Source organism: Vanellus vanellus (assembly GCF_965231255.1).
Source record: "Vanellus vanellus genome assembly, chromosome: 8".
NCBI classification, from domain to species: domain Eukaryota; kingdom Metazoa; phylum Chordata; class Aves; order Charadriiformes; family Charadriidae; genus Vanellus; species Vanellus vanellus.
In genome coordinates, this window is record NC_138913.1 from 14,461,004 (window position 1) to 14,480,742 (window position 19,739).

At 46.3% G+C, this 19,739-nt stretch overlaps 1 protein-coding gene across 2 annotated transcripts in view; it reads right to left on the reverse strand.

Moving 5' to 3' along the window:
- FGF12 (fibroblast growth factor 12) overlaps positions 1-19,739 on the reverse strand; it is a 104,386-nt gene that overhangs the window by 56,149 nt on the left and 28,498 nt on the right. For both annotated transcript variants that reach the window (XM_082487156.1, XM_082487155.1), the window contains exon 3: positions 18,293-18,396. In XM_082487156.1, the coding sequence (XP_082343282.1) occupies positions 18,293-18,396 (104 nt within the window). The remainder of the gene's footprint in view (positions 1-18,292; positions 18,397-19,739) is intronic.

A 19,739-nucleotide genomic window follows, 5' to 3' on the forward strand; every position in this document is an offset into this window, starting at 1 on the left:
TCATTAAAATATTGCTCCAGGTAAACATGATCCAACCAAGTCGGACAGAGGCCTCACAGTTTGCTTTCCACAGACAGCAATCACACTTTCCATCTTGCAACTACTTTCTCAAAGAAATCTGCAGGTATTCCAACTCCAAAGGTGATGGGATGTATCCTAAGCAGAAAAGGGACAGACTGACAAAATTACTGAGATGCCATTGTTCTGGCCAATGAAAATCTTCTTAAAAACAAACAAACAAACAAACAAAACCCCAAACATGAAAACAATTTAATGGCAGAACTTCCTTAGGAGTGTATATTTCAGTCAGTTGAGGTTGAAAAGGGCACAGTTATTGAATTGTTGAAGGGTGAAAACATCCAGGAACACGTTTCTCCGTCTCATTATTCACCGTAATCCAAAGACTAGGTTAAGTAAGTTCTCCTTTGCAGTCTGGACAGTTATTTTCTGCTGACTCTACAGCTGTACGCTAAAGAACTATTCAATGGCTTTTATTACCTAGAAGTCAGAAAACGCTCAAAAAAAAAATAGGAAAATTGCTGTTAGGGAATTCTAAAAAGGTATCTAATCAGGAAATAGCATCATTTCAAATGCTTTCAAGTCAGAAAATACTGTAACAGGGGAAATAAAAACTGCAGATTTTTATTGGATTTGTGGATAATCCCCCTATTTACTGAAATAACTGTTTCTAAATCTTTATTTTTCTCTGAATATATATATTTGAGGAGTCGGACTATTGTTTCTACCATGTATTAAGCTAATATATTAGCTGATTCATCTAAACGAACAAGAACTGTATGTAAGCCCACTTTTTCAAATATGTAAATCTGGTTTGTCCCCTCAAAATTATCGTTACGACAGCCTCAGAGTATTATAATTTACCTAGCTAGCATGCACACTGTGTTCCTCGCTATGCAATTACCCATTCTGAGTATGTAAATTCATCTTTGTCCTAGTGAATGTGGATTTAGCTTTGTATAGCTGACAATGTAGTTCCACTGAGGCATTCCTCCTTCCTTCCTCCACAAATTTTTCAAAAGACAAGTGGTCAATATTTGCATTATAATCACAAGATTAGGGGAAACTGGGATGTTCATTTTAAAAATTACACTGCAGATTTGAGTGGTGAAAGCAAGCAAGCAGCTGTAGGGAGGCTGCACAGCGCTCACCATGTACTAGCAATCATTGCATCGTTGGCTTCATCGTTAGAGGACTCTATTTGGATGGTCAAACTCTTAAGACCAGCCATCCGTTAGCGCTTGGGAAGCTTAGAAAGACAGATGGCTCCTACAGAGAGATGAGTTAGAAAGATGCAGGGAAGGATATTTTCACCAGGTGGATGCTGCCAAGTTTTGCAGGACATGAGAGGTGCCCTGCAGTCTAGATCAAAATCGAGTCCCCCAGGATCTTCTGGAGGAAACTAGTTCCTCAGCTCAGCCAAGTACTTGAGCACAGGAGCACGTGGAGGCACAAGAGTTTTCCTATTGAATTAAGGATGTCCTCATGTCTCATGTCCTTGCATAAGGCCACTGAACTGGCCAGTGAAATATCCAGCAAGAACTGGGCAGAATATGAAGGGCTCCTGACTCCAACTGCTAGCCATGTATGGGAGGAACCGCAGCAATGGCCACCGTTGCCCTTCTCTTAAGAGTGTTTTCAGTAAAAATCCAAAGGATAAAAGTGGATGAAGAATCCATGCAATGCCAGTGACTTACAAATACACTCAAAAAGACTTTGTTGGCTTTTGCTCGCGTTCTGGATGTTTCAACGACTAGACATTTAAGAGTTGCGGGAGGGGAAGTATGTTGTTGATAATTACATCAATGCATTGTTCTCGGAAACTGAGAGCTGTAAACCACAAAGAATTTTACAATTTGAAGTGACACTACTGAGAGCAGATTGTACTCAAGTATTTAAATACATGATTGATGACTACAGGTACAGAGAAAGGGGATGCTGTGAAAGCGAAGATAAATAAAAGGACATAATGACCTAAAAAGTATATGCTGCAGACTCTCTAACAGGGACTTTGGAAAAAACGTATGCGGTTACTTAGTTTCTTCTCCGAGAGTTGTGTGGCTAAAGCTTACGCTGCAGAGCACAGAGGTCTTCACAGCCTCCTCTTGCTGCCCTCAAGGCACGCACCTCTCCTGCTCCACATGGGAGTCCTCTGCTGCAGAGAATGATGACTTGTTTTTTTCAGGGGAGACCTGAGGAAGGAGATGACCTAATACCCTGCCCTAAGATTTCCATAGGGTCTATAGCTGTGACTATCTAAAGTGCCTATGCTAGTTTGGTCTCATGCCCCAAAGACTTCCAGTATTCAATTCCCTCAGAGGAAACTTTGGAAAGATCTCTTGGCTACAGAAAATTTCTTTCGGACAGTCTCCAAATGGATGTCAGAAAACAGAGTCCTAAATGATGAGCATAAAACTGAGCTTTTGAAGTCTGTAAATAAAAGGGGAAAGAACTGCAGGGATGGTGATTACTTTGAAATCCCGCTGAAACCACAGGGAGCTTCAAGTATTTACAGCACCACTGGCAATGAAGTAACTAGGTGCCAGAACAGCGATTTAGCTGAAAAATAAGATAGCTACGTTCTGGGTTTATTCTCTCAGGTGGTGCCGGGTCAATTTATTCCATTTTAAAGTAAAATAGTGATTTCCCTACTTCCCTGCACCATTCCAACTTGACAGACTTGAGAACCAAGAGCCTCCTTTTGCCTTTTCTGTTTTTGTTTGGGTTTTTTTTGGTTTTTTTTTTTTTTAATGAATAATACATATATCCCAAATGGAAATTGTCTCCAAATGGTGCCGAGGCACACGCACACTTCTGTGGTTGAGCAACGTGGGGCAAATAGGTCAAACCGGGCCAGGATGGCTGGACTCAAGAGAGAAACACAGCTAGATCTGGAGGAATGTCAACCCGAGAAGCCTTCAGGTGTGAGAGGCTCATGTGAGCTCATCTCTCTTTCACAGTGCTAACATCCTGATAGGAAAAGGACATGTGAAGGAGAAAATCTTTTGAGATAAAAAACAAAGCAAAAAAACCCTCACGCTGTCATGTAGTCACTCTCTTATCTATTCAAGCTCTTACACAGTGCCCTCAACATAGCATCCGAGTGCCTGTCAATCACCAACACGCTTATCTCCACACTGTCTCTGTGGGAGTAGGAAAGAAATCTTATCTCCACCATATAGATGAGCAGCTGAGGCAGAGAAATTAAGGGCTTGATCTAGTTACCTAAACATAAGTTTCTTGCGCCATCTAAGATGTCCTGGGGCACGCAAGACATGCACAGGGCTGGCAGGTGGGACGCGGGGCCTAAGGGAGATCCATGGTGTCCTGGAGGCCAGGCAGGCCGTGCTGGCACACTGCAGACGGAGATGAATGTCTAGGTTTAGGCAACTGAACTGAATCCTGTGGCAGAGCAGGGAGCTGAGCCTTACTGACTGCACTGCTACCACCCTAAATACAAGAATCGCCTTCCGTCTGCGAAGAGGGACACAACCTTTTTTTCATGTTTTGACTACAGGCCTGTTTTATTACCAAAGCCAAGTTTCACGTGCCTGGGACTCCAAAATACCGTTGTCCGGAGCCCGTGTAGTGTCTTTTTCCTGTCTGAGTATGAACACACATCCGTATCATCTTTCAGCCACTATCAAGAAGATCCACCTATGGAATACACAGTTATTTACAGTCCAACTCAACAGAAGCACTTAGATTGTAACACAAGGAGCCAGAATCAGTATCAGAGTGGCGTTCGTCCATGTCCAGAAGCCCAGACCTCACGCTGAAAGGTGAATCGACCTCCTTGTGGCAGTATTTACAGAAAGGCACTTTCATTGTAGCTTATGGCAAAACCCTCATGACAATTTAGGAGCTTGTAATGAGCTTACTGAGGAAGAAGGAAAGGATGGTCAAGGTCGTAGCCCCCATAGGAGCGCTATCAGTCTTGACATGTACAGCAAATAAGGTTCTCAAACAGCTGCCAAAATCAGAAATAAGCTGTATGCAGAGAAGCTGTGCTGGCCTTGCTGCAGGCTGTTATTTTGGTGCATTAGGCTGAGGACAGATTTGCAAAACCGCTCGAGCAATTCGGACATTTGGTTCTCCTTTGAAACAGCTCCGCGAAAGAGGCGGTGGTGAAGCACCAGCCCGGCAGGTCCGGTTGCTAGAGCAGCTTCCTCCAGCGCAACCTGCAGCCACACAAGCATCTCTTCTCTGCCACTTGCCCCCAGTGGTTTGGGCTGTGTCCACATGCCTTGCAGGTCTACATCCCAGCTGCTACCTGGATACACAGGTTTAACCAAAGAACCCCCAGGGACGAGGCTGGTTTCAATCCTCCCTTCTGGTCTCTCTCCAAAGATAAAAGTCACGCATCAGACACAATTCTTTCCCCAGCCACACCGGGTACCCTCCATTGTATTCACAGCTGCAACGGTAGGCAGAATCTGATCAATGTCTTAATTTACTTAAGCCTCCCAAACACTTGAAAGAGGAGAATTATTTTTATGTTATTATTTTTTTATATGTGAAATCTGATTAGAATAATCCTGGCAAGGCAGAGAGCGATAAGCAAATAGAGTAGGTGAAAAAAAGGTAGTTTTGAAGGAGGAAATTGATTTCCTTCCATCCCTCCAAATTTGAATAATAAACTTTCACAAAGAACTTCTTTGCAAGAAACTCTTGGAGATGCAAGAAACTAATTAAAATACTTTAATAAATCATCTCTCAGAGCTCCTTACAAAAATAGAGATTGCTGCAGAATAAAAAGTTTGAGACATTCACACTTGGAATCCATCGGCCAATGCTTTCATGGGGGTGCAGAAAAATTTGAAAACACACTTGAAATTAGCCAGAGCCATGCAAGACACTGAGGCTCTGGGAATCCTGGTGCTCTGCCTGCTTTCGCAACTAAGGAGTTACAAACCAAAGAGAAGTGTGACCAACAGGCATCTTTCCCTTTTCTACACCTCTGTTTCTGTTGTAAGAAAGTGGATAATTGTGTCCTTTTTCTGGAAACCACTTTGAGCTTTCTGGTAGAAAAGCAGATCTCGCTATGACTTCACAGAAAGACATGATGATTTCCAATTTCCAAAACAGGCACGATTTCTAAGAGATTACCATTTATTCACTAAAGTCCTAAAGCGCTATTAACAAAGAAAAATCACCAAAAATTCATATTCTGATGTCTGAGGAAGGAACTGGTTTCCTATATATGTAGTAGTATGAGCATGCACGCATTCACTGGACATTACCCGAACGACTGGACAGACCATGGTCTCAGCTATGCTGGGGTAAATACACTCATCTCGGTTTTCTGACTACATGAGCATCAGTTGGCTTGCTCTAGATATAACCCAGTGGCAGAGACATCAGAAACTGAGATATCCTGCAATACCACAGAAATTGTACTCTTCCTTCGAGCATTGCCTTGCTATGTGATGCTTTACGGCCATGCTTCCACTGCTAAAAAAAACCCATATGGAACAACATTTTCTGTTGAGTCACACCCAGTCCACCTCAAGCAGAATCGCCAGCCCAGAATTTGGCCCACAGCTCTCATTAAGTCCTTGGTCATGCCCGGATGGCACAAGATGCCCTGGAGAGAGGAAGACACAGTGCATGGCACCATACCAGGGCTCTAAAGCACTACTGAAGCACCGTGAATGCTGGACAGACTGCCCAGCAACCCACCCGGATGGTTTCTGGTACCCAACTTAGCTCTGAAAAAACTATTTCTGCACAGTCTAAGGAGATGTTTTCTCACTGGTCAGACAGTTCGCTGCGCTACTGTCTCTGTTACCGGCTTCTCCTAGCTGTCACTATGAGCGGCGCCTACTGGAGCTGGATGCCGAGTTAAATGGACACACGAGTGCCACCCTTACGTTCATCTCAGCGAGAGCAAGGGCACGCAGTGGGTGCCCAACACCTCTGAAAACAGGGCTTTAACTTGTCTGAAAATCCATGCCTGCTTTTGTTACTGGAAACGGTTTTCTTGCAAGACCTGGCCGTTCAGCTCCCGGGGGCATCGGCACGTTACAAGTGCTTCCTTCCAGAGCGCTGCTGCAATCCCGAGGCTTCTCAGGAGCTGTTTCCAATTCTCCACCTGCCATCTTGTGAAGCCAACACCGTAAACAGCCCCAGCTCCTTGGCTGGCTGAAAAAGAGATATCTGCGGAGCCCTGAGCAACTGCACTTGACATATGGTATTAAGATGTGCAAGGGAAGATGGCTGGCAGAGTACGACTCTCCTGTGGTTCTTTTGCCTGCTCCCATTATCCTCAATGAAGGTTGCTAGGGACATAAATGCTGAGGAGCCAGAAAAGAAGTGAAACGGGAAGACGGAGAGGGAGAAGCAAGCCCTGCCTACACAGCACACAGCTTTCAAAGCAAACCCATTTGCTCAGACACAAGATACTACACAAACAAGTCGTGCTGCTGCTGATGCACCAGTTCCCGGAATAATCAGAGCGATACAAAAGAAAGCTTGTGATTAAGGCAAAGAATTAGGATCAGGAAGAACAGAAGGCCTAATCCAGTCTCCACACATGACCTTGGGCTTGTCACATCACTCCTCTATGCTCGGTTTCCTTAACTACGTGATGAAGCTTCCCAGCATAAGTGGAAAGTTATCGGAGAGCGTGGGAGAGCCCAGGAGCAACTCACAGGTAAGTGATAACAGATTCTTTTTGGGGCCCACACCACTGGCCTCTGCAACCCCAGCTAAGATAATTCCTCCCACTGCCAATGATCCAGATGACCCAGACACCTTCAGACCAGCACATTCCTGACGGCCAATCATGAGATGTAGCTTTAGGCAAAAGAACTGCATTTTAACAGCTCTATATCTACCAGACACATGAGAGCCACAGGCTGGGTCCTACATTATGCTGACAGTATTTGTGTGGTGCTCCCATCAGAGACTGAAGGAACACGGCACCTCTCTGACCTGGCCTCCCATTGAAAGCTGGTGTTCTGCATAAGCTCTTGCTCCTCCTCCCAGTCCAACACTGGCAGTTATCATCAGACCATCCTGCTCCTGATTTCACCTCAAGTGCTTCTACAGCCCTTTCCTTTGCTCCATTCCCTTCTTGCTCACCACAGTGTACGGTGGGATTCACCAGCATCCACAGGGAGATTCTGTTACAGGCAGCAAACGTAAATCATAAACCAGGTGACAGGATTTAAACTGGAAACAATCGCGAGTGCAACAGGACCATGAGCATCATGACAGGGTTGGCTAAGCTACAGTCCGCTCTTAGAGATGCTTTATCTTTTTCCCCCTAAAAAAGAGCTCATAGTTGTGACTCCTGCAGTGATCCTCCACTTCCTCCATCTGGAGACACCGTGTCTGTCTTTGGGTTCAGTGCCTCCAGACTGCTTGCTAGGGCAGAGCACTCGAGGACTGGGAAAATGGGGAGGAAGTCCTGTCCCTACACAAGGTCTCCCAGTAAGGGAAAGTCAGTTCCCAGCCAGGTCTGCAAGTTGAGAAGCACTGGGTAGCAGTGGCATTTTAGATACCTTCCTGTCACACCAGGTGTCTGCAGGACATGCATAGACATCCCCTGTGGACAAGATCCTGCTAAGCCTCTGGGCAAATGCAAATCAGCAGGCAGAAGCTAACACAGACAAAGAGCATCACTCAAGACAGCATGGCCAGTGCGGTTCAGCTACACCTCCCAGAGCATGCCAGGAGAGGCAGGAAGGAAATGGAAGGGTTGCGCCCAGCCAAAATGCCCACAGCAGCAGTAAGAGATGCAAGAAGATGGGAATTGCTTTGGACAAGCCAGTAGAACAGCTGTTCTTAGAACTAGGAAGGCAACAACCAACATTATGGATCCCAGCTGGACTGGGCTAGCTGCACACCTGCACAGCACCCTTCTCCTGAGCTGGCTGGATCCCTGACAAAGGTCCTTCCTCTGGCCAGTCTGCTCTGCCCTGCTGCCAAGCAAGCCACTCTGCAGCCATCTACCTGAAATGGGAACAGGCACACTGCAGAAGAGAGGGGGCTGCAGGAAATAGTATCCCCCAACTGCGATGGTGGTAGTTCTCCTTGGCACAGAGTACAGTCCAAAACTCAAAACCCATTAGCCGCCCCAGCTCCATCAACAGTAGTTACACATTGTCAGGAGGAATGGAGGAACATCTTTCCAGTGCACATGACCCAACTTAGAGCAATACAGGACAACTCCTCAACCCACCAGGAACAGAAAACTGTCACTTTAAAATGCACACAATGTCTGGCACAAGTGCCTGGGCTTTGAACACTGCAGCAGAGATACCAAGAACTGCCCTTCTTGACCCCTGCTTGTTTTGGAGAGCTTCCTGCTGGGGGAAGCAATAGCCCAGCATGGCCACTGCGCTTGTGGGAATGTCAGAATCTTGCTCCTCATCTCACTTTGCACATGCCTAGAAAGTTGGACGCTATCTTTCTCAGTGTCTCCTCACCTAACAGCCTTGTTCAAAATCCCTGAGGTTCTATTTTCCTCTCTTCTATTTCATGCTTCTGGTAATTTAGTGGTGGAAGAGAAAAGGCTATGCAGGAGATTCATGCTGATTTCTATCTCAGAGGCTTTAGAGAGAAGCAGACAATCTTTGCCCAGCTGCAGTAATTCCTCTGCAGTGCTCCAGACAGCATCTGGGAGTCTGTAACGTGTGCGTGCAAATCCCAAGTGCTGTTATCAATAATGCATTTGATGTACAGCCTTCAGAGGAGCTGACCAAGGAAGCTTCTTATAAAGAGAAGTCAATCCTTCAGTCTTCTCAGGAGGAAAGTGGTGAGGAGAAAGGAAAACTTGACATAAATAAGACATGGCATGAAGATGTTAAGAGGGTGTTCGCATTTCAGAAAGCTTTTAGCGTGGGGCTGGTGCCTAAGTACGTATTTGGGGGATTAGAGAGCATATTGTGAATATTAAAATACTTTCAACTTTCTGGGATTCAGCTAACTTATTAAAAAAAAGCTGCATGAAAGCCTACCATTGCTCCCCAAGCACAGCTCCTCTGCACCTTGGATGCCATTGGTACGTCAGAGGCGGCAGGACACCCTCATAGTGTCTTCATTGCTTTCTTGATGGCCGAGATGTCAAACCACCAAATTAACCTGTGACATGTGTGTGCGAGAGATTTATCGATCTCAGAGAGGGGCAATTAATTTAATTTCATTTAAAAGTTTCAGGGCTTGTCAGACTTTTCCACAGAAGAGTAGCCATCTCCACACAACAAAGGATGCGATCTGTAGTGCATCAGCAGGGAATAAGGTCCCCTTTTTAATCAAGCAAAAGCTGTAGAGGAGGCCACAGGCATAAGTCCACATAGCGTCCGCCCACTGAGATCAATCTTTTGGTTTGGGTATGTTGCCTGAAACATTGATGTTAATACTAATGAAAAGCAGTTAAGGAAAAGATAAAAGGAAGGCAGGAACAAGGCAAGCAGTAGAAGCTGTTGGAAAGTGTAGCTGCAGAACAGCAAAACTGTAAGTAACAGAAATCAGCCCCAAAAGATCAAGTGTGTAACGTAATTGCAAGCAGAAAGGTGGATGACATACCATAAAGGCACTACTGGGTACCACTACAATCATGATTACTTGGGTTTCTAGTCCTGTGACAAATCTTCAGATGACCGCCGGTGCAACAGAGGAACTTTCATTTAAGCTTGGAAAACAAGGGCCAGGCCACGAGTCTAAACTCTGCTCTGAACCATCACGTCCAGGTTCAGTCTCCAGCAAAGCCAGGACTTCCTCCTCCTCACGACACAGAAGAGACCATGACTTTACTATCAGAATTTCCGAAATCTCCCACTTTCTCATAATCCTACATCCACGATGGTGCCCCTATTCCCACCCCCACTGGGATGTTTGTTGAACCGTCCTGCTCTGTCTGAAGGGGGTCCAGGTTAAAATGAAGTTTTGATCATACTGATGACACCTTTGGGTCATCCTTCTGCTGAGCATCCCTAAAGAACCTGCTGGTCCCCATGGTGTTGGGTGGCAGCATCTCAGAACTGTGTGGGCCCCATCCCAAGAGCCTCCTGTACCGTTCCAGAGAAAAAACTATCAAGGAGGAAAAAAAAAAAAAAAAAAAAAAAAAGGTCTTAGAGCTAAATACCTAAATGCTTTTAAAGAGCTATTTTAAGTCCAGATTCTACCCAGTTTATTCATTCATTCATTCAAAATTTACAAGTTGGATAATATAATTAAATACCCCAGTAATAAACAACCAGCAGATCTAAAACATTCAGCCATTTCCCCCCGGGGCTGACGTTTTCAGCCTTCCATGAGGGCCAGGCATATTTTTAAAACAAAACTCAGCCCCAGTGTCAGAAGATGCAGTCGGGGGGGAGGGGAAGGACGGGCTCTGGCTCTGATGCCCACTACTCTTCGGCAGCCCTCTAACCCACTGCCACGAGACCGGACCCTGGGCCCAATCCTGGCCAGCACGGACAGAAGACAAGACCTTGCAGGGCCTCTTTGGCGCACCTGGCACCACAAGGCCAGCCGTAAGGACCAGGCATGGTTTGGGAGGGCCTGGAGCAGGTCCAAAGCCGTGTCCTGCCTCCCTGCTCTGCTGCCGGGATGCCTTCGGGCAGCGCTGCTGGCAAGGTGCCTCCCCGCTCACGCACAGATTGCAGGCTCCTTGGCAGAAGCACGCCGGCCATCCCACGCGCTCTGCGGAGCCGAGCACGCTGTCAGCATGCAACACATCACAGCAGCGACTGGCTGCCAGTAGTACGAACAGATCCCTTCCACCCCGCTCACGGCTTCGCAGATGAATTCACGTCGAGAAAAGTTGGGTAGATGCGGAGCTGCCCTTGCAGTAAGGAGTGGCTCTTCCAGAAGAGGCAACTGAAAGTGGCTGGTGTCCCCAGGGTCCGTGTATCAGAGGAGACCGGGGAGCACAATTTCAGCAAAGCATCAGGGTGCGTTTTCAGTGCATTGCTGAACTGGATCTTGTATAAGGACATTTCAACTCCTTGGTCAGGTTTGTAACTTCCACCAAGCATGGTCACTCCACCCATTTCCGGAGGCTCCTGTGAGGCACCGTACCACATAACTACAGGTGCCAGAAGCCAGCCCAGTATCTTGGGACTCATGGGAACTAAAAGATATGGGACCTGAACTCAGCTTCCGTGATTCAGAGGCTTTAAGAAAATTACTTTTGCTTCGCATGTGCTTAGTCAGGATAGTACCCTTTGGCAGCAAAAGCAGGGCAGGGATGGTCCAGGCTTCCATCCAGGCCTTTCTGCTACATTCCCCACTGATTCAGCCAGTCTGGCTTGAAATAGCCCAGGTATTTTGAACCTCTCTCCCTTTCCCCTGAAAAACTGCACTACAGCCCAACAATGTTTCTCATTTTAAAAGTTTTCTATCACTTAGCTCCCAGTTATAGTTACACGCGCACAGTTAGTAAGGTTTCTTCTTGGGCTTTTCAGCCTATGACTGTTGTATCTCCTGCTTTCGCCTCCAGAGCCATTAGTCACTGTTTGGCAAAGGCACGCCATTCACTAGTTTCACCCATTCTATATTTGACTTCGGTGTTATCAGAAAAGAGATCCGAGTCACTTCATTAACACATACCTGACCTCAGCCGAACATCTCCTCGCTCAAAACTTTCCTCCTTTCTTTTCATATCAAACAGAGTCCTGGACCCAGGAAGGACAATATTTGTCCTCCCTCCACCACTAAATAAGAAGTCAATAATGCCACTGTCAACCCGATACTGGAGTTTAGTCTCGATTTCACTCATGGAAAACAGACAATAACACCATTTATGGACAAGACACTGGATAAATGACATTAAAAACAAACAAATCAGGCTGAAGAGTTTAAGGAAAAGCAAAATATTAGCTCAGGGAGAGGAGCTCTAGTGGTTCATTGACCACACACAATGCACAGGAGAAAAATGCAGTGCTACTGCTGCCTAGTACCTGCTCCAAAGACTTCATCTGCCTGCTTATCTAAGGTTAGACCTGTACATTTGGCCTCAAGGAAATCAGCAGAAGGAACGCCGTGCAGAAGACGGCAGCTACCACATTCATCTCTGCCATTGCTACTCTTGCCTTCCTTACAACACAGACCAACCCCTTCCCGCTGGTGTTTTACCCTCTTCCACACTAATAAGAAATCATGTGGGATCACAATTCTCAACCAAAACCTAAACATTTTGTTCTGATTTTATTAGGAATGGTAATGCAATACAAAACACCCTGAAGCTCCTTCAGAATAGGAATCTCCAACCTTTCTTTGGGGAAGTGTCAAAATGAGGTGAGTCGGCACCACTGGAACATTTTTCCCCAATTTTCTTCCAAAATGAAATTTCAGCAAAAGATCATAATGCTTCCCAATACTGACAGACCACTGCTCACAAGGGGAAATGTCCCACCCCCACTCCTCCAGCTGGCATTAGGAAGAACAAAACACATTCCTAAATATCCTGTGCAACCAAGGTTAAGAGAAGCCACTTCTGATTGAAGCATACTTACTCTTTCCAGTTTGCGCTGCTATCATGTAAGACAAGGAACAGCTAGCCAGGAAGACAGGATTAGGTCCTCCTGTCACTGATTTTGTCCTCTGAACCGTCTCTAGCTCGAATAGGTGAAAGCTAAGCCTGACCTAACTCACCCCAGACATCGATACAAGGTGCAGAGCAGCACCCTCCCCGTGGGAGCCCCACCGTGGTGCTGTGCTAGGAAACTTCAGGGAATACAGGTCCCTCAACAGGACGCTAGATGGGAAACCTGCCCCAAAAAAGCCCCACTGTCCCAGCTCTCCCCACCTGACGAGCAGCCCAGGCGGTCCTGCCAAGCGAGGTCGTACCCGTTTCTAGCTCTTACGACATCCTGAATAACCCCTGAGCCACTGTGGGCCAGCACCGGTCACACACGGGATGGGGGAGCTTGCTCTGCTGGGCTGCAAGGGAAGCTGGACCCACGAAGAGCTCCCGAGAGCCGAGCTGAGCGAGGTGGGCAGCAGCACCCCACCGAGGGGAAAGGGACCTCTTTGCTGTCGATAGCTGTGTTTACAAGTTTGCGTGCTGCAAGGGCGGCACGCCAGGGTGCCCGCCAGGAGCTGTATTTTAGGAACACCCGAGGCTAGGCAGGAATCTGCTCCCAGGGGCTGGCTCGCCTCAGCACAGCTGCTTCCCCGAGCATCCATTTTGTTCCCTCCATATTTATGATTAAGCCAGGGGACGGGAGGAGTTTTACATCTCCCGGTTAATGCCTGCATTCAGCGAGCCCCTTTAAACAGCCAGTGAAGAAGAGCAGATACTCTGGAGGGAAATTAAAAGCACATTACATGGGGCTCCTGCTGTGCTTTGCCTTCGGAGACGCTTCTCTCTCTCCACTGCCCTGGCTCCCTAATGAGGCACGTAAACTAGGGAATTCCCCGAGCAAGGGTGCTGGCTTGCAAAGCTGCAGAAGGGAGATGTCCAGGACACCCGCCCGGCCTACCTGCGCTTCTGACCGACTCAGCTAGCACCACCACTGGAGGTCAAATAGGAATTAAAAGAAATGGCATTGGCAGGAGGCAGGTTTAACAGCCCAGACCTGTTAGAGGAGAGAACGCGGCACGTCGATTCCAGCCCCTGACCTTGAAATGATGTAAATAAGAGTGCAGCAACCCTAGAGGAGTTGTAGCAAAATAGTTATAGCCTTGCAAGCAGATTAAAAAAATACAGTTAATATACATACTTCCCCAGATGCTTGTTTATTATTATGCAAGACATGTTTATTATGCAAAATGATAGAGCAGAAAAAAAAAGCAGAGAAAAAGAAAATGCAAAGACTGAGCTCTTAACGTGACTTGGGTTTTTTCAATGCTGTTTAGATTTTTTTTTTTTTTTATTGTGCATAATCATTCCCTTATTAGCAGGAATCTTTGAAGTGATTCAAGCTCTAATTTCAGCATTTCAAACTCACAGGTTTATACTGTAAAACCATACTGAGCTCTTGTAGCGACCCATTTTTTTCCTCTGTATTCTGTATCTCTGCTAGGGTTTTCTCGGTCTTTCCAATAAATTATGTATCACAATTTGCCATTTCAAAAATAATTAGAACTCCGAGTTAAACAACAAGGAATATCTGAGAGCAGTGCCTTTTAGAAGAGAAGCGTTATGCACTTGGGGCAAAACCAATCCCAGCTGTAACGCCACTGAATTATACATATCATGGTATTGAGAGCTGCAATTTCAGTGTATTTGGAGTGACTGGGTGGGCCTGTGGAGGCTCTACAGCTCCATGATGAACATCTGCTCCAGGAGAACCAGGTTTGCCTCTCACTTCGTAGGTGCTCCCTTCCCCATGCCCTCGTGAGTTGTTGCAGCAGAGGTGATGGAGAGAAACTTCACAGAGAAAGGTTATACAGGAGTAGGAATTAATTTGGTGGTGCAACTATTAACTCCAGACAGAGACAGGAGAGCATGTTCTGTGTCTTCTCCCGTTACGATTAAGCTGTAAACTCACCAGAGCAGGACGTACCTCTTTATTCTGTGTTTCCCTCTCCTCTGCAACAACCAGCCTTTGGTCTCAGTTCCCAAGCGCTAAGACAGTACAAGTAATACCTACTGCCCTTCATTCATTCTGTGTATTTTTACTTTGCCATAAAATACTAACAGCGGATCCTCAGGAGAGTCATGTCCCTCCCCAGAACAGGTGCTGATAAAAAAAAAAACAAAAAAACACCTTCATGGACCATCAGGGAATTTACAGCTGCTCTACATTATAAGAAATCAAACGGGAACGCATCATTGACTGCAAGCTTGCTACGAAGACAGCATTTTGTATCCTGTCTGCCAAACCAGGTGCCTGAGACCAAGACCTGATTTTGTTGCCTACTAAGCACCTAATTCCCCAGCAGACCTCAGAGGTAGCAGTAAGCTAGTCTGGGGGGAAAAAAAAATAAATAAAATAATCAGGTATTGAGTGTAAGTAAACAATGCACAAAAATCGTAAACAGCTGCTTCCCAAGCAAACAGGCTTTGGCATCTAATGCATTTAGGCCTCTGAAGCTGGCTAGGGATCTATGGTTGGCTTCAACCCAGCAACCCAACCCCACACTGTCCCTACCCATCCCTAACGGAACAGAATAGGTGAGGAAACTCATGCTAAAGGTACCACAATGTGGCTGAGCACATAGGAGGGTCTTGCATGTTTCTGCAAAGAGCCTTCTCAACAAGTTTGGTTTCAGAGGACCCCACCCAGCCCTGCTTTTATGCTGATTGGCACCAGGAAGACTTTTTCCAAGGGCTAGTTATTTTAAATGCAATTATTCAAGAACCCATTGGCCCAAACTCAGAAGGAGCTGGCACAAACCATCTCCAAGACCGGGCTGATAATAGCCTCTGGTTTGATCCAGGGCAGGGGATGTCAGCCAAGGTCTCAGCTGACGCACACAGATTAAGCATTACCAATAATACCCCACCAAACAAAACCAAAACAAACCCACGGTGATGATGTGTTCAGTCACAGACACAATCTGGACTCAAGAAGAGGAAAAAACACCACCACCACACAAAACATTTCCCTGGACAGTTGCATTTTATCTGAAAGCCACCCTGGGCTTGAGGGTGTTATAACAAGTGCTAGCAGGGCTAGGCCTGGGACAGACAGCAGGGGAGGCAGCCAAGCAACAGAAAAACTTCATTTATCAATAGATCTGCATGAGTGAACAACATCTATTTGGAATATTGACCCATTTTTCAGAAATCCCTCAGAAAAGACCAGTGAAAAAAAAACAGGTACGTGCACAACACCAAAGGAAACCGGCCGGAGACCGAGCAAAGCTGTAGTTTAGGGTCTGCTAAGCAAAGGAACAGGGACAATGTGTCCTTCGCTGTGGGCAGCAGTCAGGTCCAGGCGACACGGCCAATGGCCCTGCTCACCCCAGAGAGAAACAGACTGTCAAGTCCCGCCAAAGCAACTCCCCGGCACAGTCTTCGAGATTGACACAGCCATGCCAAATGTTGGCTTGGAGTGGGATCCTGGCCCCACAAGGAAAGCTGCAGCATCCAAAAGAAATTGCTTGAACAAGCTAAGCTCTTCTCAGCCATATCCAGTTCTCTTATAGGACCCTGGTATCATCCCTTGCCTTTGATACTATGAGTGGCTTGACCCACACTCCCTGGTCCTAACAGAATCCATCCACAAATTTTCTTTTTTCTTGCCTTGAGGTCTGCTCCAAAGCACAATTAATTGATTTACTGCTGTGAGATAGAGACAGAGCCACCAGTCAATACAAGAAAATAGTGTCCAGCAAGTTCCATCTCTCAGGAGTAGAGATGAGCCAGTAGCATCCATTTACTGCAAGCAGAAACCCTGGATCATGTTGACAAAATGAACAGTTTAACTCTTATTAGTTCAGACAGAGCTGAATGTCATCAAGCCGCGGCATGTAATGAGGTCCACTTCATTAACCACTGGCCATCATGGTGCATCCTTAGCCTTCCCTGATTAACCTTCCTGCTTAAAGACAGACACGCTTGCTGGGAATAAGCAGGCCCCGTTAAAACACCCTCATTTGAACACATGTATGATCTGGTGCCTTTCAGAACACTTCATATGACAAACAGATGTGCTTCCCGGACACGTGGTCCTCCTGCTGCCCACCATCTCTTGGTATGTCCCACCCTCTCTTTGCATCACCTCACTACCGCTAGCAAGAGATCCTTTTCCTCTGCATCGTCTCTAATCTCTCAGCTGTCAAACCTCACATTTCCAACTCTTCATTTCTTCTCCTGCCCGAGCCCCTCACCTTTCCCTCCCTTGCACTATTTGTTCAGAAAATGCTGACCCCTCATTGCTCCAAAAAGACAACCCCCCCCAGGCCGGATGCGGCTCTGTGACACACACTGCTTTCCTGCGGTCCTCATGTATGGGGCACCAGTGGTACGAGGAGCCTCAGCACCGGGCCAGGACCCTTTATGCCCAGTGCTGCACAAACGCAGGGCACAATGTCCATCCTGACCCCCCTGCCTGCGTGCCTAGAGGGAAGCACGCACAAGAGTGCGGCACCACACCTCGCTCAGTATTACCTTTAGGACTCTGATAGCTTTACAAAAAGAGGAAGTTTTCATTGTTAGTAAACCGATGTAATTTATTTAGAAGCAGTCATTTATGTTTACTGGGCCATGAAAGAACAGGAAGCGTCTGGCATCCACAGAGATCCAGATTGATCTCTCTGTCTCTTCTTGACAAGCAGCCAGTTTTGAGACCTATCTCGCCAGGCTTACTAACACATCCACTTGCTGTTTTCTACCCTGAACCACTGGGGAGACAGAGCTATGTTACCTCTCGAGGGAAAAGGGGAAATCCCAACCATGTGAGCAGTTTAAAACTGACCAGGAACAAAGATGGACGGTAAGAGTTAGGAAATATTGTGTAGGAGCAGCTCGGACTGTTGTCCTTTCAGTGGTCCTATCTCCATTCTCACGTATGCTTTTAAAGCAAAGTAAATGTCTAGACAAGAGCAGAACCGCTGCACTGTAAATTTACACAATGGCAGATGAGATTAGAATCTTGGCTATACACTTTAAAGATATCATAGCTACAGAAATGAGAAGTGTATTATTAACTATCACTTTTTACTATGTAGAACTAGAGCAAAGTTATTTGAAGCATAAAAAATTCTGGCAAAGGGCTGCCATATTTAATAAATCACTGAATCAATTATTCACTGTGAAAATCAATTACTTACTTCAAATGAGAATCTTATGAATAACCTCATGCCCTTTCATGCCATCTAAGAAAGTTATAGGGGAATTAGTCAGTAAAAAATGCCTCACTTATCTTTTATGTGCATTAAAAAGACCACACAAATAGAAGGAAATTCTGCCAACAGAATAGTCCAGAACCATTTTAATGAAGTCAGGGTATTGCTGTGGATTTACACTGCAGTCAGAAGCAGAGTATGACACATTGGGGTACCACCTATGATCAGTTATGCGGGCGCAATTCAGAAGCAATTCCATTCAGTCCACGCCATTTCACGAATGTGAAACCAGAATATAACCAGCCAGCCACACAGCCTCCTCTACAACGTGACCTACATTAAGTAACTACTCAAAGGAATACAAAGCGTATCTTCACAGGTCAGGAAATATTGCCACGAATCTCCGTGGAGACACTTTAAAGTGAATATTGCATGGCCACGCAGCAGCTCCCCCTGTTCCCGCTTTCAAAGGTTTGCTGATACGTGACCATTTTCAGAAAAAGCTGCAAGTCCCAGTGCAGTCTCCCCCCTCCTGCCTACAAAACCAAACCACTCCAGGACCCCGACAGCACGCAGTACTTACTGAGCTGTAGAGATATCCCTCAGCGTTCATGGCAACGTACAGACCCGCCTTCACCCCTTGGATTGCCACCACACGAAGACCCACAGGAATTAGATTGAAAAGGGCTGCAGAAGGAAAAGAAAAGCAAAGGTTATGGAGACATCACCCTGCGTGGCCGCTGCTGCTTTTTGCCCCCAGGCTAGCCCACCCCGCTCCTGACTCTGACAAAAGATACTGAACTAGAATCAAAAGTCCTGCTTCCAGCTACAAGAGAGGTCTGCAGTCCTGGGGCCAATGTTGAAAGCAAATTTTAGAAGTGTACTGAATTTGGCTGCCTCCCAGAAGCCTTAACGCACCCATCGGTCCATCTGATCACTTTGCAATGCCAAGGGCTCATACGAGCACTAAAGCTAGCGCATCTCAATGGCTTTCTGTAGGCCAGCTGAGCTGTGGGAACTGCACATGTGCATGTCTCTGCCCACGGCAAACGCAACAACACCACTCAGTTTGGTTCACCCTGAAACAGAATTTTAGCCTAGTCACACTGTCTTGCATTTGCCATATGCTATAAGAGTATATAGACAGCGAGCACGGCCAGAAGGATGCTAATTAACTCGACTGTGTGTCTGCCCCTGCGATCCCTGCTGTTAAAGGAATGAAGAGACTCAGGAAGAGATCCTGCTCCACTCCAGGACCAGAGCACTGCTCCTCATTCAGAAGCAGCACTAGATAGGACAGAAGAGGACAAGACCTTTCAATGCTCAATTCTACTGCAATCTTATCGATTAAAGTATTGCAACCACTTCCTCCCAATTAATTACTTTATTGCTTTATTTCAAGTAGAGCGTGTATCTCATTGAAAGACTTTTCCCAGGAGCATATACATTAATGTATGGTCAAGCTTTTGCTACATTTCTAACAGAACAGGCTCAAAGACGTAGAGGACAGTCACTGTTGATGGACTGAACACTGAGGCACTAGAACAGCTTTGGTTCCACTGAGATTTGTAGGACAAGAGTACCCAGATGTTGGAGGACCCCTTCTGCTTCAGCTTATAAAGAGCTAACTAGGCCTTGTCCCAGGGAGCCTGGGATATGGAAAGAGGGACACAGGATTGGGAAGAAACACAGGCGCAGACACCATGGAAATACTTCACTCAAGGTCTCTTCCCACACAACTGCCCTGAAACAGTATTTTTCCCTGGTTCCCTAGTCACGAGGTCAGACTTCCCCTTCCACGTTCATGAAGCATTTGTGGCTTTTTAACACACCCACTTGTTTGCAAAAGCCTGTTTCAAAGTTCTCAAGAGCTTTGGGGTGTTCAAATTAGCCCGAGGGAGGCCTGTTAATGGGCAGAGTGCAGAGGAAAGACTGAGTGACAGAGGGCGCAGGGAAGCATTCCCGCTTTCCAGCTGACTGTTAAGGACATCATCCTCTAGCTGATTCATTTTATAGGTCATTTACGAAGT